The 19,872-nt window shown below is 40.2% G+C and overlaps 1 protein-coding gene across 1 annotated transcript in view; it reads right to left on the bottom strand.

Moving 5' to 3' along the window:
- Window positions 1–12,360: 12,360 nt before the first annotated feature.
- The window catches only part of xylt1 (xylosyltransferase I), an 81,256-nt gene continuing 73,744 nt past the window's right edge, over window positions 12,361–19,872 (bottom strand). Inside the window, exons 10-11 of the mRNA XM_029437040.1 lie at window positions 19,036–19,369; window positions 12,361–15,498 (exon numbers count right to left, since the gene is read on the bottom strand). Coding sequence (XP_029292900.1) covers window positions 15,176–15,498; window positions 19,036–19,369 — 657 coding nt within the window. The 3' untranslated portion in view covers window positions 12,361–15,175. The remainder of the gene's footprint in view (window positions 15,499–19,035; window positions 19,370–19,872) is intronic.

Raw genomic sequence — 19,872 nt, 5'->3', positions numbered from 1 at the left:
TTTAAGTATGAATGCCCACTTTCTTAAAGACAGCTGAAAATCTGCTGAGCTCCAGTGGTTTACCTTCTCGCTGCGCTGCAGAGAAGTAGAAGTGTTCTCCAGGGTGTGGTCAGTACACTGTGATATCACTGGGGGATAAAAAGTAATATTCTACATCATGTATACCTATAAAGAATCAATTGTAGCCAATACCTGTTACTCTCATTCAGCATGTGAGTAGTGCAGGGGTCGGGAACCTATGGCGCGGGAGCCATATATGGCTCTTTCGATGACGTGATATGGCTCGCAGACAATTTTGGAGCATTTTTTAACATGATTAACAAGTAATAAATAATTATACTGTGTCATTTTAAAGTAAAACATTTAGCAGCGGATTTTGTTTTTGTTCGGCCCTGAAGCTGCAGGTTTAACAGTGAGATGCTTCGTTATGTCGCACAAACAGTCGAGCTCACATCGCCACTTTTCGTCCCAGAGATCTGTGGTGTGTTTCCCTTTGCTTCCAAAAACGGACTCCTCACGCAATTCGAAAAATCTATTCACCACTTTCCCTCGACTCAGCCATCACACCGCCATGTTCAGAATGTATCTCCTCAGGAAAAGACTTACATTAACTCTTATAACGTTTCCTGTCTGTGTTACGGTGCTTATTACATGTTCCATCTCCAGAGCTTTACAACACAGCACTTCCTGGTGTATGATGCAGTGATACACCGTCAGCTCACCTGCACAGTTCTCTCACTGCATCTTCTCCAGCATCCTGCACTAATCCGCTCTTTTCATCACATTGCAGTCTGTCGTCAGTCCCGTCAGTTTGTCCCGGGGCAGTTTCATTTCATTCACACATTTAGATACTTCCTCAAATATGTATTTTTGTCAATACATATATTGACATATATATATATATATACATACATTTTTTTTTCCGATTTTGTCAGTGTTGACCCACTGCGCTCATAAAATCTCTCTAAATCTCAGAAATTAATGTCAGAAATTAATTTTCAACCAAGTAACGCCGAGATTCTTAGTTCCTTCGAGGTGGATCTTGGAAAAAGACATGAGGAGATACACTGATGTTACATGATACATATATTCAGAGCAAACAGTCACACATAACGTCAGTGAGATGTAGTTCATTAAATATAGAAACAATTCACAGTGCATGTTTTAGTGGGACTCGGCGTGCCACCTTGGCAGCATGACAGATCACTTCCTCACACTGAGAGATTGTGGTGGTCGGAGGTTGGTGCTGCGGCTGAGGGATGATGCATTCCACACATTATACAGCAGAGCTGCTCCCACAGAGGAAGTTGATGTCCCCACAATGCAATGATGACACTCGGTGCAGTGTGACATATGATGTGTGTACAAACAGTAAGCACATAGGCTGGGGCCTTTTGACTGTTTTATGTGGGTCACACGAGGTGTACTGGGGCGCAGCGGGGGAGAAAGGACGTTTTTCATGCAACCCATAAAGGAAGGAAAAACAATGCCCTTGAGATGTGAATGCTTGTCTCACAGGAAATCACCACGCAGAGTTATGTGGTACACGTCCATGACATTGAACCATGAAAGTTGTGCTCTTACGTGTTCTTCCTTTTCTACCCTGCATTCAGGAACCCTTTCCCCTCTGACTATTCCCTTTTCATTGAATCTCATTTTGCCAACCAGGAATGTTACAAGAGGCTTTTAACGAGAGGGAACATGGTGTGTAAAGCAGAAGTGAAGTTACATTGCAAGTTTAGGCTTTAGATTTCCCTGTCATATGGTTTGTGTTTCTCTCCAGGGAATAAAAACAGGGCGAAGAGAATCTGATACTCTGTGATCACAGCTTTCCTCACTTACAATGAGACAATCTAAAAACATGATGTCAAGGAACAGTTTGGTCATTTATATGAGAATAGCTCTTGAAAAGATGGAGAAGAAAAGAGATTCTGAAACGTAAGAAAATAGTCAGTGAAAAAGAAAAAGAAAAGTGAGAAATTGTAACATGAGGAGAAAAGAGGAGGAACACTGAAACATTTCAAAGGAATAGCTCCCGGGGCTGAACTACATCCATGTGAATGAGATGTTGGATAGTCCTAGAAGCTAATAGCTTATTAGCTGTGTTGCACCACCCAGCTTTATTCAACCTCCTCCATCAAAGTATAAACTACTCCACAAAGGAGGAGTGATTTCTGCACAGTTAATGAGACAGAAGTCAATATTACAAATACATATTTTAAATAAACTGTGTGTACCTATTGTCCCGTTAAGCTAACTATTTGCTAACTGACAGCTAGCTAAAGCTAGGAGAGCTTTCCCCCCTCGTTCAGGAACATTATATTGAATGGAATTATGTACAATCCTGACAACAAAATACGAGGAAGGACTGAACCAGGGGTAGCCAACGCGGGCACTTAGTCGCCCACAGGGCATGTTCTAAAGATAGCACGAGCCACCATGGAGCTCCGTCTAAAATTTGTATTTAATTATTTTGCTGTTTAAAAAAAATCAATAACACTTGAATTATTATTTATTTTAAAATGACAACATTGAATATAGAATTTAAAAAACAAAAATGTGTTATGTATATGAACTCTGATCCTGTGCAAGCTAAATCTCCATTTCCATTTTCGCTGAGACAAGCTAGCGGGAGCAGCTACGATGGGGCGCTAGGTGCGTTTTTACGCTAAACATGGCAGAGAAGCGAAAGAAAACAAATTTTCACAATGATTGGGAGGAAGAATTATTTTTTACAACAGTGAAAGAAAAGTGTGTATGTTTCATTTGCGGGGCGACGGCAAAGCGGCACAATGTGGAGACACTTCGGTACGTGTCACAAAGCTACCATGCTAACTCACTAACTAACAAACTAACTACCCACCTGCAGCACTGCGGGCAGAACAAGCTGATCAGAACATGAACATGTGATCAGACAGTCTCTTCACATATATGAATATTTATTATGATTATTATTATTAATGATAATGATAATATTATCATTAAAGGTGAACCGTGCAACTATGTTATTCAGGAAGTTTGTATCAAACAAGTACCCCTTCGTATTATTCAGCACCCTTGAAGTAGCTCTCAGTATCAAAACGTTTGGTGACCCTTGAACTGAACAGTCCAGTACAAAGAAAATAAAAAGCTTAGTTACGTTTTGTGACTGACATGGCACTCACCCAAGAGCCTAAACTACTGTAGCTCACCATCAGCTACAGTTGTTTAGCAACTAGCCCTGTTAGTAGTCACTACGTCACCAAGCTGAACCAAACATTTAACAAAGCATATGAATCTTTGAAGTGCCACTTCATTTTGTTACCAGACCTTATTCATTCTGATGATGGTGATATTCTATGAAAGCCTGTTAGTGTACATACATTACATGACATTTACAGCTCCATTATTGTCAAAACACTATAAAATATGCATCAATGAGTCACACTGACATGTTCCTTCATTAGGATGAACACAAGAACGTGGATTCACCCACCTCTGGAAATAGTCCCCAACAAATGTACTATTTATTCCTGTTTGAGTAACATTAACTAAACAACTACAGTGTCCTGCTATTTCCGGAAATTAGTGAGCATTTACATCTTCAGGAGGTTTCACAGGTAGGCTTCTTGTATGTGGTTTGTTGACAATAACACACACTTTAAACAGCAATTGAAGGCTAATTTTCTCTCATTAAGACAAAGATAAAAAAAAAAAATGAACACAAAAGAGGAGAAGAGAAGAGAATCCGTTGTTTAGAGAAAAGAAGCTAAGGACTGGAGGGGAGGAGAATTTCACAGTACAGAGGAGATGACAGGGGATATTCCTTTAAAAGAGAAAAGCGAGAAGATGGAGAACCAATGAATGCTCAAATTCATTTGTTCTCTGCCTCTCCCTACCTGGGTGCACACACCTTCTCTCCGCTCCACCAGCCAGTGTTCACAGCCATAAATCTTGGAGTGGCATTTTGGCCGGCAAGTCCCGCGTAAACACGGCCGGCGAAATGTCAGTGCGGAAGGCAGACAAGCCTGACTTAGGAAGAGGGAGAGTAGAGGCAGTAATGTCACCACACTTTAACACACCCGCCATCAGTCTTCATGACATTTAAGAGATCTATCCCTCCATCCCTCTGGCCCCGACACACAAAGGGAAAGTTTGGCAAGGAATCTGCGAGGAGCTGATGAGTCAGGGGGTTTAATGGGTTGATCTGATTACATACAAAAGGCTATTGCCCTTAATTCATGGGTAATTCTTTCTTGTTATACCAGTCAGCAGCTTTCCGAGCCTTACAACTTAACAGCCAAGCATAAAAAATTTGAGGAAGAGTGCACTCTGGAAGGTAAATCCATGACGTATTTTTATTGTTATTTTTTACAACCAATTTGAATCCAGGCAGGTCATTTAAGAACACATTCCTCACACAACACTCATGTTGTTTTTGTCTTTCAATTTGTCAGCCTAACTCTATATGTCTGCAATAAAACAGCAGTGAGGACAACCTGACCTCTCAGACCACGACATTCACGTCCTTTTTCTCAACATTTATCGCTAAATAACTCCGGGGCCAACTTGTCAGAAAGCACAGTTACTAGTAACGTGAGACTGTTAATGCAGGAAGCGTTTTAAATAGAAAATGCATTTGTTTGGGAAGTAGTGAGCACATGACTGGATAAATGAGACTATGATTATACTGCAGGAGGTTTGAGAGAGTTTGTAAATGGATGCTTTGCTTTACAGTTTTGCTGTTGTTAACTCAGCCCCCATTTCCTTCAATTGATCCAGACTTTTCTCAGTTTTTTGATTCTTTGTTCCCTCTGGAGGCATACGAGAAAAACAAAGTTATAGTTTACAAATGATCCTTTTGGTGTTCCTTTAAGACTGTTTGGAAACCACAATCATCCAAAGCTAAATAATTGATCACAAATTAAAAATGAGATCACGTAAAATTCTATCATCTCCTCTGACGTTCTTTCTTTAATCTCCCTCGCTGCTGCATGGGGGTTGTATTGATTTCCAAATGAATAATTGAGAAACTCGGCTTAACTGCCCTTTTCAAATCTCCCTTGCCTCCCTCTGATTCACTTCGCCTCCCTCCCTCTCGTCTTTCTCCCCCTGATCTACGTCTTCCCCTTATCGTTCCATCTCATCCCTTCTCACCTATTCCTCTTGTATCCTTTTCTCTCCTCTTCTGACCTCCCCCTCCCCTCCTTTTTCCTTTCTCATCTCTCTTTCCTCTCCTCTTGTGCACTGCTGATGTGGATCTTGTTCTGTGACTGGTTGTTCAGCAGGGAATGGGTTGCTCGCATGGCTGGCCAGCCGGCCGCTGCGTATCATCCGTCAGCAAGACACGCTGTTGTTTTAGAGTTCTGCTGGGAGCTGTCTCCTTGTCTCTGTCTCTTTCTCAGTTGTTTCACCCTCCTCGTACACACACACACACACACACACACACACACACACACACACACACACACACACACCACACTGCTTCCCTGTCTCTCTCTCTTTCTGTCTCTCTGCTTCATCTCAGTCTCCCTCCGTTCCCCTTCCTGACTTATTTCCACTGTACATCTTAACTCGAACACACAGCTGATCAGCATTTTAAAATCGACTTCAGGCTCTTTGCTCCGAGTGAATCGATCGGCTGAGTGAGACTTGGACTGAATAATCCTAATGTGTTAATTCAACAGAAGGCTTCGGGAAACTGCCTACTTTGTTTTAGGATAAAGGCTTTTTAAAAACAACCTCCTCTTGTCCTTCTCCTGTACAGGTGTTTCAGGTTTATAAACAGCAGCATTTTTTACAGGTGTATTGATTATTATTTTTTATTTTTTACATAAGAACAGACAACTGGATACTATGTTATGGACAAACAGTCCACAATAAAATGTTTTATAAATCAGGCTATGAGTAAAAACCTTCAGAATATAGACAGGAAGGAATCTGTAACGTTTGCTGTATGTAAGTAAGTATTTCTGGCTCAGAGTACAAGAAAAACGACCTTTGACGATATGTTTTGTAAAACATTTTGAAAGACATTTTACTTAATAGATATCATCGTGAAACTTACTAATATGATTACTCACATTAAGACAATTATTTTTTTTATCACTAGTTTTCTGAAATTATGTGTAAATATGCAAATAAGGCATTATCTAATTTAGGAATTTAGGAGAAATCTACAGACACAAATAGACAAAGTTAGTAGAATAAACACCTACATGTGTATTTTGGATGTTTTATTTCCACTAGTCTGAAAGAACACATGACATGGCATTAAAAAAGCTCAAACATAAAAAGTATAACTAAGTATTTAACTAGCTTGTGACTAGCCACTCAAGATTAATACACTCAAACAGTTGTACTCGCTTGAAAACTGTGAAGTCATTAATTTCATTAAATGGTTTTAATGGAGTGTTATATGGAAATATTCCCCAGTATGATGTAATCTTCACCAGCATGGAAATAACCCAAATGTAACAGTTCATAAAAGTTAAGCACAGCATGATATTCCATAATATCCTGCATTATATATCTGTTGGCCAGTGAGACAGACTTATTCCTTGAGTATGACATACACAAACCATGCTGCATCTTGCCGTGACCAGGGTGTTAATAGATTTATCATTCTGGTTACTGGTCCGGTTGGAAAACATAGACATAACATAAAAGATCAATGTCTAAGAAAGACACTGCTCTTCTTTTCTCTTGAGATTTATGGTGGCACAAACTGGACTGAGGGACAATGTTTGATCTATATAAGTGTGTGTTTGTCAAATGTTCAGCACTGATGAACTTTCTGGGACACACAAGGGGCAGCCTCTATGTGAAGGATGGATAAACAGGGGAATTAACTGCCAGACTTGTGTTTCTATGCTGGTTCTCCCCACTGTTTTTCATGATTTGGGTCCAGAATTTGAAATGTATGACTATCTCTGAACCAGGCAACGTGAAAATAAACATATATTTCAAAGAAAATATTGGTCTTTGTTCAACATCTATACACCTTCTACTCTGTTTTTCTTTTTACAGTTCATCTTCTGCAGGTCTCCGTGGACGCTTTGCAGTATTCCTCTCCATACATACATTTATGAAAACTGTGTACGAACTCACATTAATCTCAGCTGGGATTGTTCACCTGTGGTCATGTTTATTTCCGTGAGAGTAAAAGCTACTGCTCACACACACCTTGTACCAGCAGGTGTATAAGTGGAGACTTGAAGAACGCCTTCCCCACAAGCCTCTTTGATCAATGTGCCATGTGGCCTTGGCCCACTTATCGCTCTTAATGTTCCTGGTGTTGTTATCCGTTCTGATGTTTTCAGACACTTCTCCATGTAACACTGGCACCCACCTGTCACCCCTCACTGCTTCTCCCACAGCGTCTAGCACCAGGCCCCGCTGCATCTCCTGCTCGCTCGCCCTCTTTCTCGCTGTCAGCAAGCTGTTATTGAAATATTTAGCACTCACTCCAGCTCACAAGCATGTACGGCCTTTTCTTCTGCCTGGCTGGAAATATATTGGCCCGGCAGTATAAGTCATAGCTGTGCAGCGTGGAGGTGCTTCAAATCGTATTTGACTGTTAAGGACCTTTTCCTAGCGTTCGGCGGATGAGCAGCTGAGAGTCTGCTGCTCTCCACGGAGTAGCAGGAGCGTGTTGGCCCTGAAAAATGATGTCATTATTCTGTCCACTAGAGAAAAGATAGGAGGAATAAGTGTCATTACCAGCCAGCTGGTGATCAAAGTCTAACCATTTCCATCTTGTTTAAATCTTTTAGTGGCTGGTGATAGTGGCTTCAAATGGTACTTTCCCCCCAACCCACAGTTTCAGATCGATTCTCATCCCAGCGTGAGTGTTTCACTGGCCACAGTGTGGATTTTTAAAAGTCAGGAGGAAAACAACATTTTCAGTGGAGCTGCTGAATGTTGCAAGGAGGGATTGTTCAAAAAGGCATAACAGTGAGGTTGGACCATAACAAACACGCAGGGAGGAAGTCAGTGAAGCTCATCGTATACTAAGTGTAGCTGATGAGAGAATACATGCATACCCTTGAGCTGTCACAAATTCTTCAAACTGAATAAATGTTATCCTCTCAGATGCATCAATAGTGTCCTACCAAGAGGAAAGAGAGAAATGCTCTGTCACTTTGAAAACATGTAGGGTGTTTGTGATTGAAGGGGGTTGTTAAAGACTTTAATGTGAACATTTTGAGGATTAGGGTTTGTAAACAAGAAACTACATATTGTACATGTTTTATCAATGTTGAATTCTTCTGTGGTTGGGCAGTAATATACAGTAATCAGACTTCTTGTCCCTGTGTCGACTATGTGTTTTGTTTATTCTGATTAATGGATGGGTGAGGTAATGCATCTTCTTAAATTAAAGGATACATTTTTGTTTTTGTCACTAAATACCATATGAACCCCGAAATCAACTACGCATTGCTCTGTCTCCCAATACGCCCCAGGCCTATCTGTTCCTACTAAATATTTAAAAATGCATCACAAATATAAAATATCATTCTTGAAAAAGGCTACATAACTTCCTGAAACAGCTGGGCACTGTAGTTGTTATCGAATGTTACACAAACAAGATTAAAAAGAGTATTTGTTGTGGACTATTTAAAGCAGCGGATACAATACATAAATACAAAACAGTGCCCATGTTCATGATGATGTTTTGGCTTCACACACACTTGTTGGTAGGAGCAACTTGCTTTGTCCTTTGTCAAAGGAACTGTTAAACATAAGAAGAAGACAAAAATACAACCAGACTTATTCTTTAAATAATATATATATATATATATATATGTGTGTGTGTGTGTGTATCTGGGAGTATACAGTCTGTACTGTCTTCCAGTTTTCCAGCTTCACATCTGTTCCGTCCACTCTCTGTAAATAAGTGCTGTCTACTTAGATTTGCATTGCAGATAACTGTGGACAAAGTTGAGTTTAGTTTTGACAGTGGGTTGGTTATTTTATGAGGCAGCATTAATATGCAGTTTTCAGTTAATTGAGGTACATGGCGGGACATAAACCCGATCTCAGTCTATGATTTGTGTGTGTATTTTGTGCCAATTGTTAAGGAAAACATAATGTGTGGTTTTATTTAGTCGCCTCTATGATGTGAAAAAAGCAAGAAAGGAAGAAACAAAACATTTCATGAGCAAATGACATGTTTTAATATTAAGTATTACTCGTTTGGGTTAACAGTTGACTCTTCAAACATGGAAAAGCATCAAAATTGGTCCATCTGCGTGTTGGCAGGCCAACTGGTACTATAGGCCAGATGGACTCTTGATACTTTCTTGGATTGACACTTGACTTGGCTGCGAGCGTCATGGTTAGACGGCCGCAAGTTTTACTAATAAAGTCTTCATTGTTTCCAAATGCAAAGTGGCTTTTTGTCTGGACATCGAGCAGAGCACGATAATAATATTGGAACACTGAAAACGTCTTCGCTCTCTGAAGTACACCCTCGTAAATTTCATTGTAAATAAAATTCTCTTTGGTGTGCTGAACAACATTTTTGAAAATGTTCCTCATTTACAGTTTCACACATTGTCTCTTCTGAATGACATTCATGTGGTCACTGAAGCGCTAAGCTCCTTTACAGTTGTTCACAATAAATATTACATACATAGTTTTTGTTTGGGCCGTGAAAATGATATTTTGCATTCACTGTGCTGTGAGGACGCCGGCTCGGTTCAAAGATAAGTTCGACAGCAGAACAGTTTTGCCAGCTGGGATGTGAAAATCTTGATGCTCATTATCTCAGAACTGCAGGCTACATACAAAGAGGATGAGGGGTGAGAGGTGAAATCAATCATCAATCAAGTGTCCGTGACTTTAAATATAACCTTATTACCTTGGATTTAAGTAAACATTATTGGAGAGAAGAGGAGTGAGGTGCCCATGATACTGTATATAAACCCTCATATAAGGCATGCAGTATGATGGAGAGAAGCAGAAAGATAAGGGCAGCAGAAAGGTTCAGAGGGAACAGAAGAATTAATAAGAAAGAGGAATGAGGAGACGAGACTCTCCTTGCGAGAAGAATGGAGGGTCTGGACCTATGATAATAGCTTCGATAGATTTACCTGAAGAAAGCTTTGGGATTGTAGTTTACTCACTTCTGTTGTGTTGTTGGAATCAAGAAGTCCATCAAGTAGTCATTTTAACCCAAAACCACAGCCTTTCCCTAATCTTTCCCTCAGCGGTGACAAGCGTGCCGTGCCCTGCTCTCCGTGTGCAGATGGCCGTGCTACAGCCGTGAGAGAGATGCCTGTTATCACTGTTATTACAACCTCTCTCCGTTTCAGGGGTGCTAATTAATCAAGCAGCATGTTTGTCATTGAGCTCAAGTTAAAAGCTGAAAATGATCATCAGAGTGTTTATCTGCCATTAATCCGAGTCATTTCCTCCCAACATCAGCAGGATAGCTTTTAGTGTTTCACATCGCAGTCGAACAAACATAATACCGCTCATCCTGCTGCTGCGGGAGAACAAGGCCGCACATTTCTCTTCACATCCGCCTTAACCGGCACACCCACGCTGTGCATGTGAACCTGCATGCAATGTTTTTTGCTTTCTCATTTAGTGACTCACTTACTTGCTTACTCAGAAAATGCATGCATGCGTACAGCAGAATAAGCCAGGACTAATTAGACCGCCTGTCCCAAGTCTTATGGGACAGTGAATGGGATCTGTTGCCACTGTACTGCTCCTTTGATCAGGGCCTGTCAAACACTCAACAACACTGTGTTGTGGTAGAGAGCCTCTGACACACACACACACACACACACACACACACACACACACACACACACACACACACACACACACACACACACACACACACACACAGTATTTATGGGTGAATAGTACGACTTGGGTTGTCATGTTTATAGAAAGTCATCATTCATTTTAAATCCCCTGTGGTCTTTTATTAAAGAGGTGTGTTATGAAGTGGGCGTTGGGTGAGATTCTCTGCGAGAGGACAGTTGTGGAAGCTAATTTGGTGGAAAACATATGGGAGTAACTGGCTGTACCCACAGTTAACAATTCAAATACCTCAGTTTGACTGAGGGGAATACTTGAAGTGATGGTTAAAGCACAAAATGATTTCTAACTGTGAGGTGTATAGAGATTGGACTTCAGGGATTATCTCTCAAGTATTGAGTTTCATAAAAAAAAAGACTTCATTCATATTTATTATTTATGTATGATTGATGTTGCTGAAAACATAGACAATATGTATCACCTTGTAAAGCTACGTGTTAGAAGATAGTTGCTTATTTACACATCTATCAGACACATTAGAATATTAGTCGTGTTTGTTTAGCTGCTTAAAGTTCCTCTATCTTCACCAGCTAGTTGCTGACAGCCTATAAAACCAGCCCAATACCAGAACTAAAAATGATGCCCCTGCCAAACATATATACTGCTTTTAAAGTCCAACAGCATCGCTATCATTGCCAAATACATTGTAATATCCATAAAGTAACATCATAAATGTTTAGTGTGTTCTTTCACCTAGGTCCTAAAATGACCTTGTGTAATTAAATACAATATATAATCATGCATAAAATGTAGCTGTGTGTGTAGGTGGACGTGACGTGTCCCATGTCCTTTTGTATGTGTGTTAATGTGGACTCAGTTTGGGAAAATGTAAGAGGAAATAGATTTTATTTTTTTATATGGATTTCTATTTATAGATATTTGTGTCATTTGCATGCAAAATAGGTCGAGCCAACAACAAACAAATTCAACCCGTGGCAACACTTCAAAAGTATCCCAATTCTGTGGGAAAACCACAGACCTGGCAACACAGTGAGCAGGGAGTGTACTCTGAGTCTCCTACAGCTTGTATTTGCTCAAAACATCTGCCTGCTACAACGGGAAACACTGCCAGAGAGCTTTGAAACTGAACTAAACCAGTTAAGTTGTTGGCTGTAAAATCAAAACAATGGGCTGAAAGACACAAAAACACTCCTTAGATCTGATGGGAACTACAGAGTTGGATGATATTTTGGGTTTGTCACTTGATGCATTGTTAATACAAAACATTTTATTAGAGCAGCTTCAATAGAATTTAAATCCCATTTTGCAAAGACTATCTCGTTTGTAAGCGTAGATATTTTGAGACATATAAGGAGTTGAGACTAAGTTAATTTCCGTCCACTAAGACTTTACATGAATATCCCTGAAATTAACATAATAAAATAAGATTCATGTTTAACAATCTCTGTGAGTGAATAAAATATACTGTATCAAATATCCTATCTTATACAGTTGAATGGACTTGGACTATATAAGCAACTGTGCAACAGCAGAGTAATGGTAGATGCGTCAGCAGGCTTAATGTTTTGAGTCCACATGTGCTGTTTTTCCATAGAATTTTATTTCCAAAAAGCAGTCAGAGAAAAGTAAGACAAGCCAGTCAAGTACAACAAAAGAAATCCCCCAAAGGGAAGAAAAAAAAAAGCTGATAAAGACAGAAGGCCTGATGATATATATACAACAGCAGACATCTTTTTTGGTGTTGCAGTACCAGTGAATCACTCGACAAAATCATGGTATTCTTCACATCAGATCAAAACAAATAACAAAATAAAGGTTTTTTCTTTTAATGGACAGAGAAGGTTCTAAAAGTCAGCTAAGGCACACAGAGCCTCCCCGGAACAAAATAACGGGGGGGAAACGTCAGTTCAGAGAAATTTGTGCAACAGTTGCTCAACAATACATTCCAGCAAGAACAACAACAATCTGGCATGTGATTTTCTCTGAGAGGCAAATAGGACACGGTTGTTGTCACAGCTGTCCAAAAAACACTGAAACAGATTATGTACTTGATCAATAAACACCATCAATTCACTCTTTGTGCCCAGTTATTGACACTTCAAAAACTCTTAATAATTCAATGTCATTTTTACCACATCTGTATTTACATGTACAATACCTTTTTTAAACAATATTTCAATACAAAATACCTATGTACATCTTCATTTGTTAATCATTTTGTTACAAAATAGGACTTCCACATTGACTTACATTTATTTAATTCACCTTTTTCCAAAACTGGCATTGAGCTTACATAATAATATGTATTGTGTGACGTAGTTGTTCTGAGCACGGTGGCACTATAAGTTAAAAGGCGGCAGCAGGAGCCGGCCAGTGAAAAAACTAAAACAAACCGTAGCCCAGAAACAGTGTAGTTTTGAGAGGGAAGGAGTGACAGCAATTGACACATCCGACAAGAGAGGCAAGGTGAACTTGACATTAATGAACAGAAATGTCTCTTAATTAGCCTGTGCAGAAACACTCACTTAGCTTGTGTGGTTGCTAAACAATGTCGACAATCGCAGAGTGAACTCCTGATCGGCTCCAGAAACTTATTTCAAAGAAAAACAAACATCTGAGCGCACGTCTCGTTCAGGATGAGTAATCATGTGACTCAAATGTCCAGAGATTGTATTGATGGCAGAAAAAGGTATCTCAAATGTAGATAGTTTATCTAATAAATTATGCATTTTGCAATCAAGACACAATATAATATTCACTCGAAATTGTACATTATTGTCACGGCGTGAAGATCACCACCGTCATTCCGAAACTGACAGGAACCATAAAACAGCAAAAAGAGTTACTTCTTTCGATCCAGACGTTGTCCAATGTGTTCGGGGGAGAAGTTTTGTTCCTCTTCGCTGTTTGGTGAGGTTGTTAGGTATAGCTGGACCTCTGACCTCGCAGGTCAGGGTGGCTTTCTGTTGTGATGCACTTGGCAAACAGCCATGTAAGAAACCAAGACAAGAAGATCTATTCAGACAGGACAACACGGACTAACACACAGGTGCGGGCCATACAAAGGTACAAGTGTGGGGTGTTGGCCTTTGTAAATAAAGGCGGCTTTCTTTACAAAAAAATATTTATCATGCTGCCAAGGCAGCGTCGCAGTTATTTAGTCACTGACTAAAAATATCAGTATTAATATAAACTTATAAATAAATAGCGACTCATGGACTCCCCCCTTCCTCATTCACACACTTCCAATTGTTTTAGACTTCTTGTTTAATCATGTACAACGTAAAGTGTCACTGAAATGACTGGAAGAAAGTAAAAAAAAAAGAAGAAGATGAAAACAAGGATGAGAATTTAAGGTCAGCTTGAGATAATTGTGTTTCAAGTTTGAGGCAGGATGGTGAGAAAACCAACCTCTGCTTGTCACAACATCTGGGTTGTATTGATACAAAGCTACACTATGTAAATGTTAAGTCTTAAAATACTATTTTACAACAACCACAAATGAAGCATTTATGAATTTAGAACGCTAACATGTCGACATTAGATTTCTATTAGAATCCAAATAGGGTTAATTATTCTGAAAAGGCCTCTGTATTTGCATTCCTCTTTTGCCATATTTTTACGAGATGTGACTGCAGCAGATGTTTAGCCGGCCATAACAGTTCCACATCCTGATCAGGCACTGAACTGAGAGAAGTTGTGCTGCTGTTATTGATTTGTTCTACAAGGGTTAGAAACAAACTAAGTCACCGAACTATCAGAAACTTAAGAGTTGAAGTAATTGGCTTCAATAAGTGGACTTTTTTTTAATGGTGCTGCATTTGAGTCGTATCAAAATACTCTTTTCCGAACTGTTTTGGGTATATCTGAACACTCTCACTTTGTTTATGTAGACATACACTTAAGGAGGCACATTTAATTCAGTACGAGGCTTCCTCCTCATGTATATCTTACAGCTAAGGCCTTTTTTTGCAGCAGAGCTCCGTCTGCTACCAGTGTCACATGACCGCTGTGCCCCGTGCAGGGCTTTAAAAGCTGACTTCATAATTCATCCAGCAGCAAAAATAAATGCTCGAAAATTGCAACGTTTGATCACAGTAAAACTCAGCCATGAGAAGAAAAATAAATACACTGAGAAACTGAAATAGCAAAGCCAGCATAATCCCCTAAAAGGAGGAACCCCGTGGGAGGATCTGAAAATTGTTCCCCTCGCTTTCTGTCCAGACACCCTCGCCAACCTCCTGAAAAAATCCACTTTTTCTTTTGTTTCCTCCTTCTCCCGAGACAGAGGAAGAACACTTTTTCTTCCCCTGCCTGCAGTGAACCCCTTAAATAAATAAAGATCAACAGTGAATCTCCTGTGCCGAGGCCTCCTGTCCAGCTGGAGGCCTCGCTGCTACCTGATGCGCCCGTCTGCACGCGGCATTCCCAGCTGGGATTTGGGGTCAGGGCTCATGGAGCTCCAAGGGTTCTTGGGGCAGGCCTGCATGACGGGGCAGGCGGTGAGGCCCACGGCGCAGACGTCGGCCGCCTCCCACAGCTCGCCCACCAGGCTGTCTGACCAGCGCTCGAGCTCTGGGCCGGTCAGGGCCGCGTTCCTCTTGGCCTGCTCCACGTAGCCCAGGCTGACAGGGATGTTGAGCACCGGGTTGAGGCCATGGAAACTCTGCTCCATGTAGCTGTTCTTCAGCGGCCCGTTGTGGAGCTTCAGGGTATCCTCTGGAGAGATGTGGGAAGGAAGAAAAAGAGAATGAGAGGAGTTGAAAATCAGTGGTCAGGAGGAGAGAGAGGATTGCAGAGAAGGGGAAGGGAGAAAAAGGAGACATGAATGGTAAAATATCAAAGCCGAGCTGATTCATTATTATCTCAAAAGCTTAAACTGGTTGCTAATTTGCTTGGATTGATTCTTACGACTGGACTACCTAAATCCAATTCTTTGATGTGGTATGTCATGCCGACTTTATGGAAACGGTCAGACGCGCCCTCATTCTTTTTTCCCATGACGGCCATGCCCGGCAGGAAGACAGAAAACGTAGACACAACTTCCCCTTTAAAACACTTTCTCCACCCTGAGCTCCACTGAAGCTGTAAATTCCTCACTGGCACTCCAACTGGGGCGCTAGCCATCCTTTGTAAGCATGGCTGAGCAGCGCTTTTCATGCACTGGTGACAGAAAAGATGCAGTCAGACATAAGGTGCTCCGCCAGGCAAGGCGATGTCCATACCATGCCAGCTAGCTTTGTGGTAGCAGAATGTGTTACCATGCATGTGTGTGTGTCTGTCTGTGTGTGTGTGTGTGTGTGTGTGTGTGTGTGTGTGTGTGTGTGTGTGTGTGTGTGTGTGTGTGTGTGTGAGTCTGCTGCTGCCAATGCGGCTGGAAGGCCACGTCATAAACTTTAACTGGCACTGCATGTAGGAGGGAAAGCTGGTGCCAGACATGGCAGTAAATTAAAGGCGAGTGGATGGAACAGCTAAGACCAAAGCACACAGTAAACCAAGCATGCACCAGATTATTACATGATGACTATAAACTCCACTTAAAAAGTAGATAACTCTATTCTGTAGCAAATAATTATGTGTCCTTATATTATAAAATATATATTTATCATTTAACTGTAGTTAATGTCAGCATTTTAAATTGCTTATGATTTTAATTGCTTAAGAGGAAGAATGTGTTATTTCTACATTCAAAAGTTACATTTAAGTTCGCAGTCACAGTAGTAAAACAGAGCAATATTATTTTTAATATGATCCGTTGAGAAAAATAAAAATTATAACTCAATTAACTTCAATCATGTATGAATATACCTCACATTTATATAGTAAAAAATGTTAAACCTTTAATATGAATACACTTAAATGACTTACAAATAAAGAGTGGATTTGCAAAAACAGATAAAAGACATTCTTAAATTATATTAACCAACAATAGTTTGATTGACATTCCCTGGATTGCACAAATGATTGATTTGCATAAAGCACAATCATTTACCAGTTTATTAGGTAAACTTAGCTAAAAATGAATGTGGCCAATTTACTAAATTAATCTACCTAAGTACAATTTTGAGGTACTTGTACTTTACTTAAGTATTTCCATTTTATTCTATTTTATACTTTATAATATTATACTTTTTACTCCACTACATCTCTGATGTTGAATATGATGCATTAGTCTACAGACTAAGTAACACTGTGGTAATTAGAATTACAACAGTAAACGCTGCTACACATTAATGCACAAAGTATATGTTAAGTACTTTTTACTTGTGATACTAGTTAATTTAGTTGATAATACTTTTTTTCTTTTATGTTTTTTGTTAAAACTGTTTTAGATGTTGATTCAACTCCATGGTCATTTTGGGCTGAGGCTGCACAGTTTTGCTTTATGATAGGAGTGTTTCTAATATTGTTGTCCACCACCTTTGTAACAATAAAGCACCAATGAATCAAGACCTGTACCTAATAATCTGCCAATTGACTCTATCTGATGCTGCTAATCTTATAACTGAGCGACGACACTATAGAAAAGAAAATCAATTGGGGCGACACACCGTTAAATTATTATCAGGCACATTTCTCCACCCATACATCAATAGGAAGCTGGAGCATAATGAACCTAAACAGCTGTAAACCCAGAGCTCACACTGTCGCACAGCCCCCCCAACAGCCACGCCGAGACTCAGGTCGAAGACAAAAGCTGTTATTTTATTTGTTCTTCCTCTCCATCATTAAAACGGCTCAGTGAGATTATTAAACGGAGAAAGACACGATTATGCCGAAGCTAGCGTCTCAACTCTCATGTGATTTCAGAGCAAACTGGCTGCTTACGGACCACAACAATGCAGTCTTGCCCCTTATCCATGCAGGCTGATTGATTTAATTGTGACATTGTTTTTGGATTGCTAAGTGGGCTGTTGTTTAACACTCTTGTTTAGTGTGTATGAGCAGCTTGCTGGGTTATTAAAGGTGACTTGATGACAAACAACCAGGGTCTGCAGAGGCCCAGAGGCTTGATTAGAAAGGGTATCACTGAAAATACAAAGCTGTGCGTGTGTGTGTGTGTGTGTGTGTGTGTGTGTGTGTGTGTGTGTGTGTGTGTGTTTGTGTGTGCGTGTGTGTGTGTGAGTGTATGTGTGTGTGTGTGTGTGTGTTTGCAGACATTGTAGAGCACCTATCGTTACTTCACAGGGAGTGCAAAGTCACTGTGGGACACTACGTTGGTGTCAACTGAAAATAAAAACCTGAAAATGTAAACTGAATATAGAATATAGAATTTAGAATACTTTTATTTTCATGTTCAACATCCTGTATATAAACTACTGATCTGTAGTAGATAAAGCGGGGACATTGTTGAGATACAATATAGTAAGACTTACTGAGCTCAGTTTGTGCTCAGTGTGTCAGACCGTTGTGGATTGAACTCTAACAGTTTGTGATGTTTAATTTTGTGGTGCGCGGCAAAATATTAGATACACACAGTGGTGGAAGAAATATATAAGAAGTATATAAGTAACAATACAATACAAGTAAAAGTCCTGCATTCAAAAGTTTACTTAATTAAAAGAAAGCTAGTATTATCACCAAAATGCTATTAAATGATTAAATGTAACGGTACATATTCTCCAAAATGGTTCCTTTAATAGTGTTTTAATATTTCATGCCATTATTATTATTATTATTACCTGTAAATTCATCTTTAGGTGTTAAGGAGTTCATTTTATTTGAATTGTAACCATGTTAAATCATTTTCTGGTTATAGTATGTTTTACACAAAGAAAAAAGAACATCTTAGTAAGTAGATAGTTAGTAATTATTATTGGTTACTGAGTCTTCAATAGAAATCCTCTTTAGAATGTTCTATTAATAAATACAAGACTGAACAAAGGAGCCCATCGCTCAACAATCAAGTAAATAATTATTGTTTGGAGAAAATGATTTAAACCAGTTCTAACAGGTTGTGCACATTTTAAGAAAATATATCTTTTAGATCTTAACAGGACAAAATGACCTGAAGAAGATTCCAGCTGTATGAGGATGCTAACTTAATATACTGATCTTAACCGTCAGATAAATGTAGTGGAGTAAAACAAATAAATATTACTGTCTGAAATACTCAAATAAAAGAATGATTATGTGTGATATGTTTGGCAGTCAGAGTAACACAAGTACTTTTTTGATGAATGGTTATCAGTTGAGGAAGTCTCGCGAGGACATTGAGTGTTGTGATGCAGCTGAAACAAACAAGCCTCCTCTCACCTTGTCGTATGGGCTGGTGCTTGTTATAGGCCAACGGGGCGACGAGGAAGTGCATCTCGGCCACGGGGCTCCAGTGGTGCAGGATGCGGATGCTCCACACGCCGGGCCTCAGAGGCTGGTTGAGCGGCGGGCGGTAGTGGGTGAACTCGGCGCTGGCGTCGATCAGAATGTCATAGGTGGCCGCGATGACGTTGGTGGGGTCGATCCACACGACTGTGACGGTGACGTTGGGACCCTTGCTCCACTTCTGCATGCCCACCGTCTCGTCCATGGGGCCCATCAGGCCGCCGAAGTTTCTGAACAAACGTTCTTTGGCGTCCCACTCAGTTCCGATCTGAAAAAGTAAAAAGAGGAAATGAAAGGAGTGAATGACAGAATGAGGTAAGAAGAAAGACAAGTAGACATAAATAAGTAACATACTCTGTGCATGCATCACCATTTGAGTATTAAGATAACCAATATCTGCACTTTATTATGGTGGGGAATAATCTTCAATCTCCAGCCCGTCCCTCCACACAGCTGTTATATAATGTCATGTGCAGAAGCTGACAGTTGTTTCGTCCTGCACGTGTTGAGTCTATTCGTCTGACGGAACTGTATGCCTGAGTATATCTTTGACAAGGAACATGAAAAGCAGCCTGAGGAAGGTGTATGACTAGACCCCGACCATATCCCCCTGGGGTGAAGATCAAATGCAAGCATGTTTGCTCTCGGAAAACATTTCAGAGAGATCGAAGGAGGGAAGGGAGGCGATGAACAGCAGCATCCAGCGTGAGCAGTATTTGTCCTCAACATAAACTGCAGTGGAGAGGATTGCAATCTGACATCAGTGAAAAA

The sequence above is a fragment of the Cottoperca gobio genome, chromosome 1 (assembly GCF_900634415.1).
Source record: "Cottoperca gobio chromosome 1, fCotGob3.1, whole genome shotgun sequence".
In the NCBI taxonomy this organism is placed as follows: domain Eukaryota; kingdom Metazoa; phylum Chordata; class Actinopteri; order Perciformes; family Bovichtidae; genus Cottoperca; species Cottoperca gobio.
Note: the sequence above shows the minus strand (reverse complement) of the source record. Positions and strands in the feature narration are given on the sequence as shown.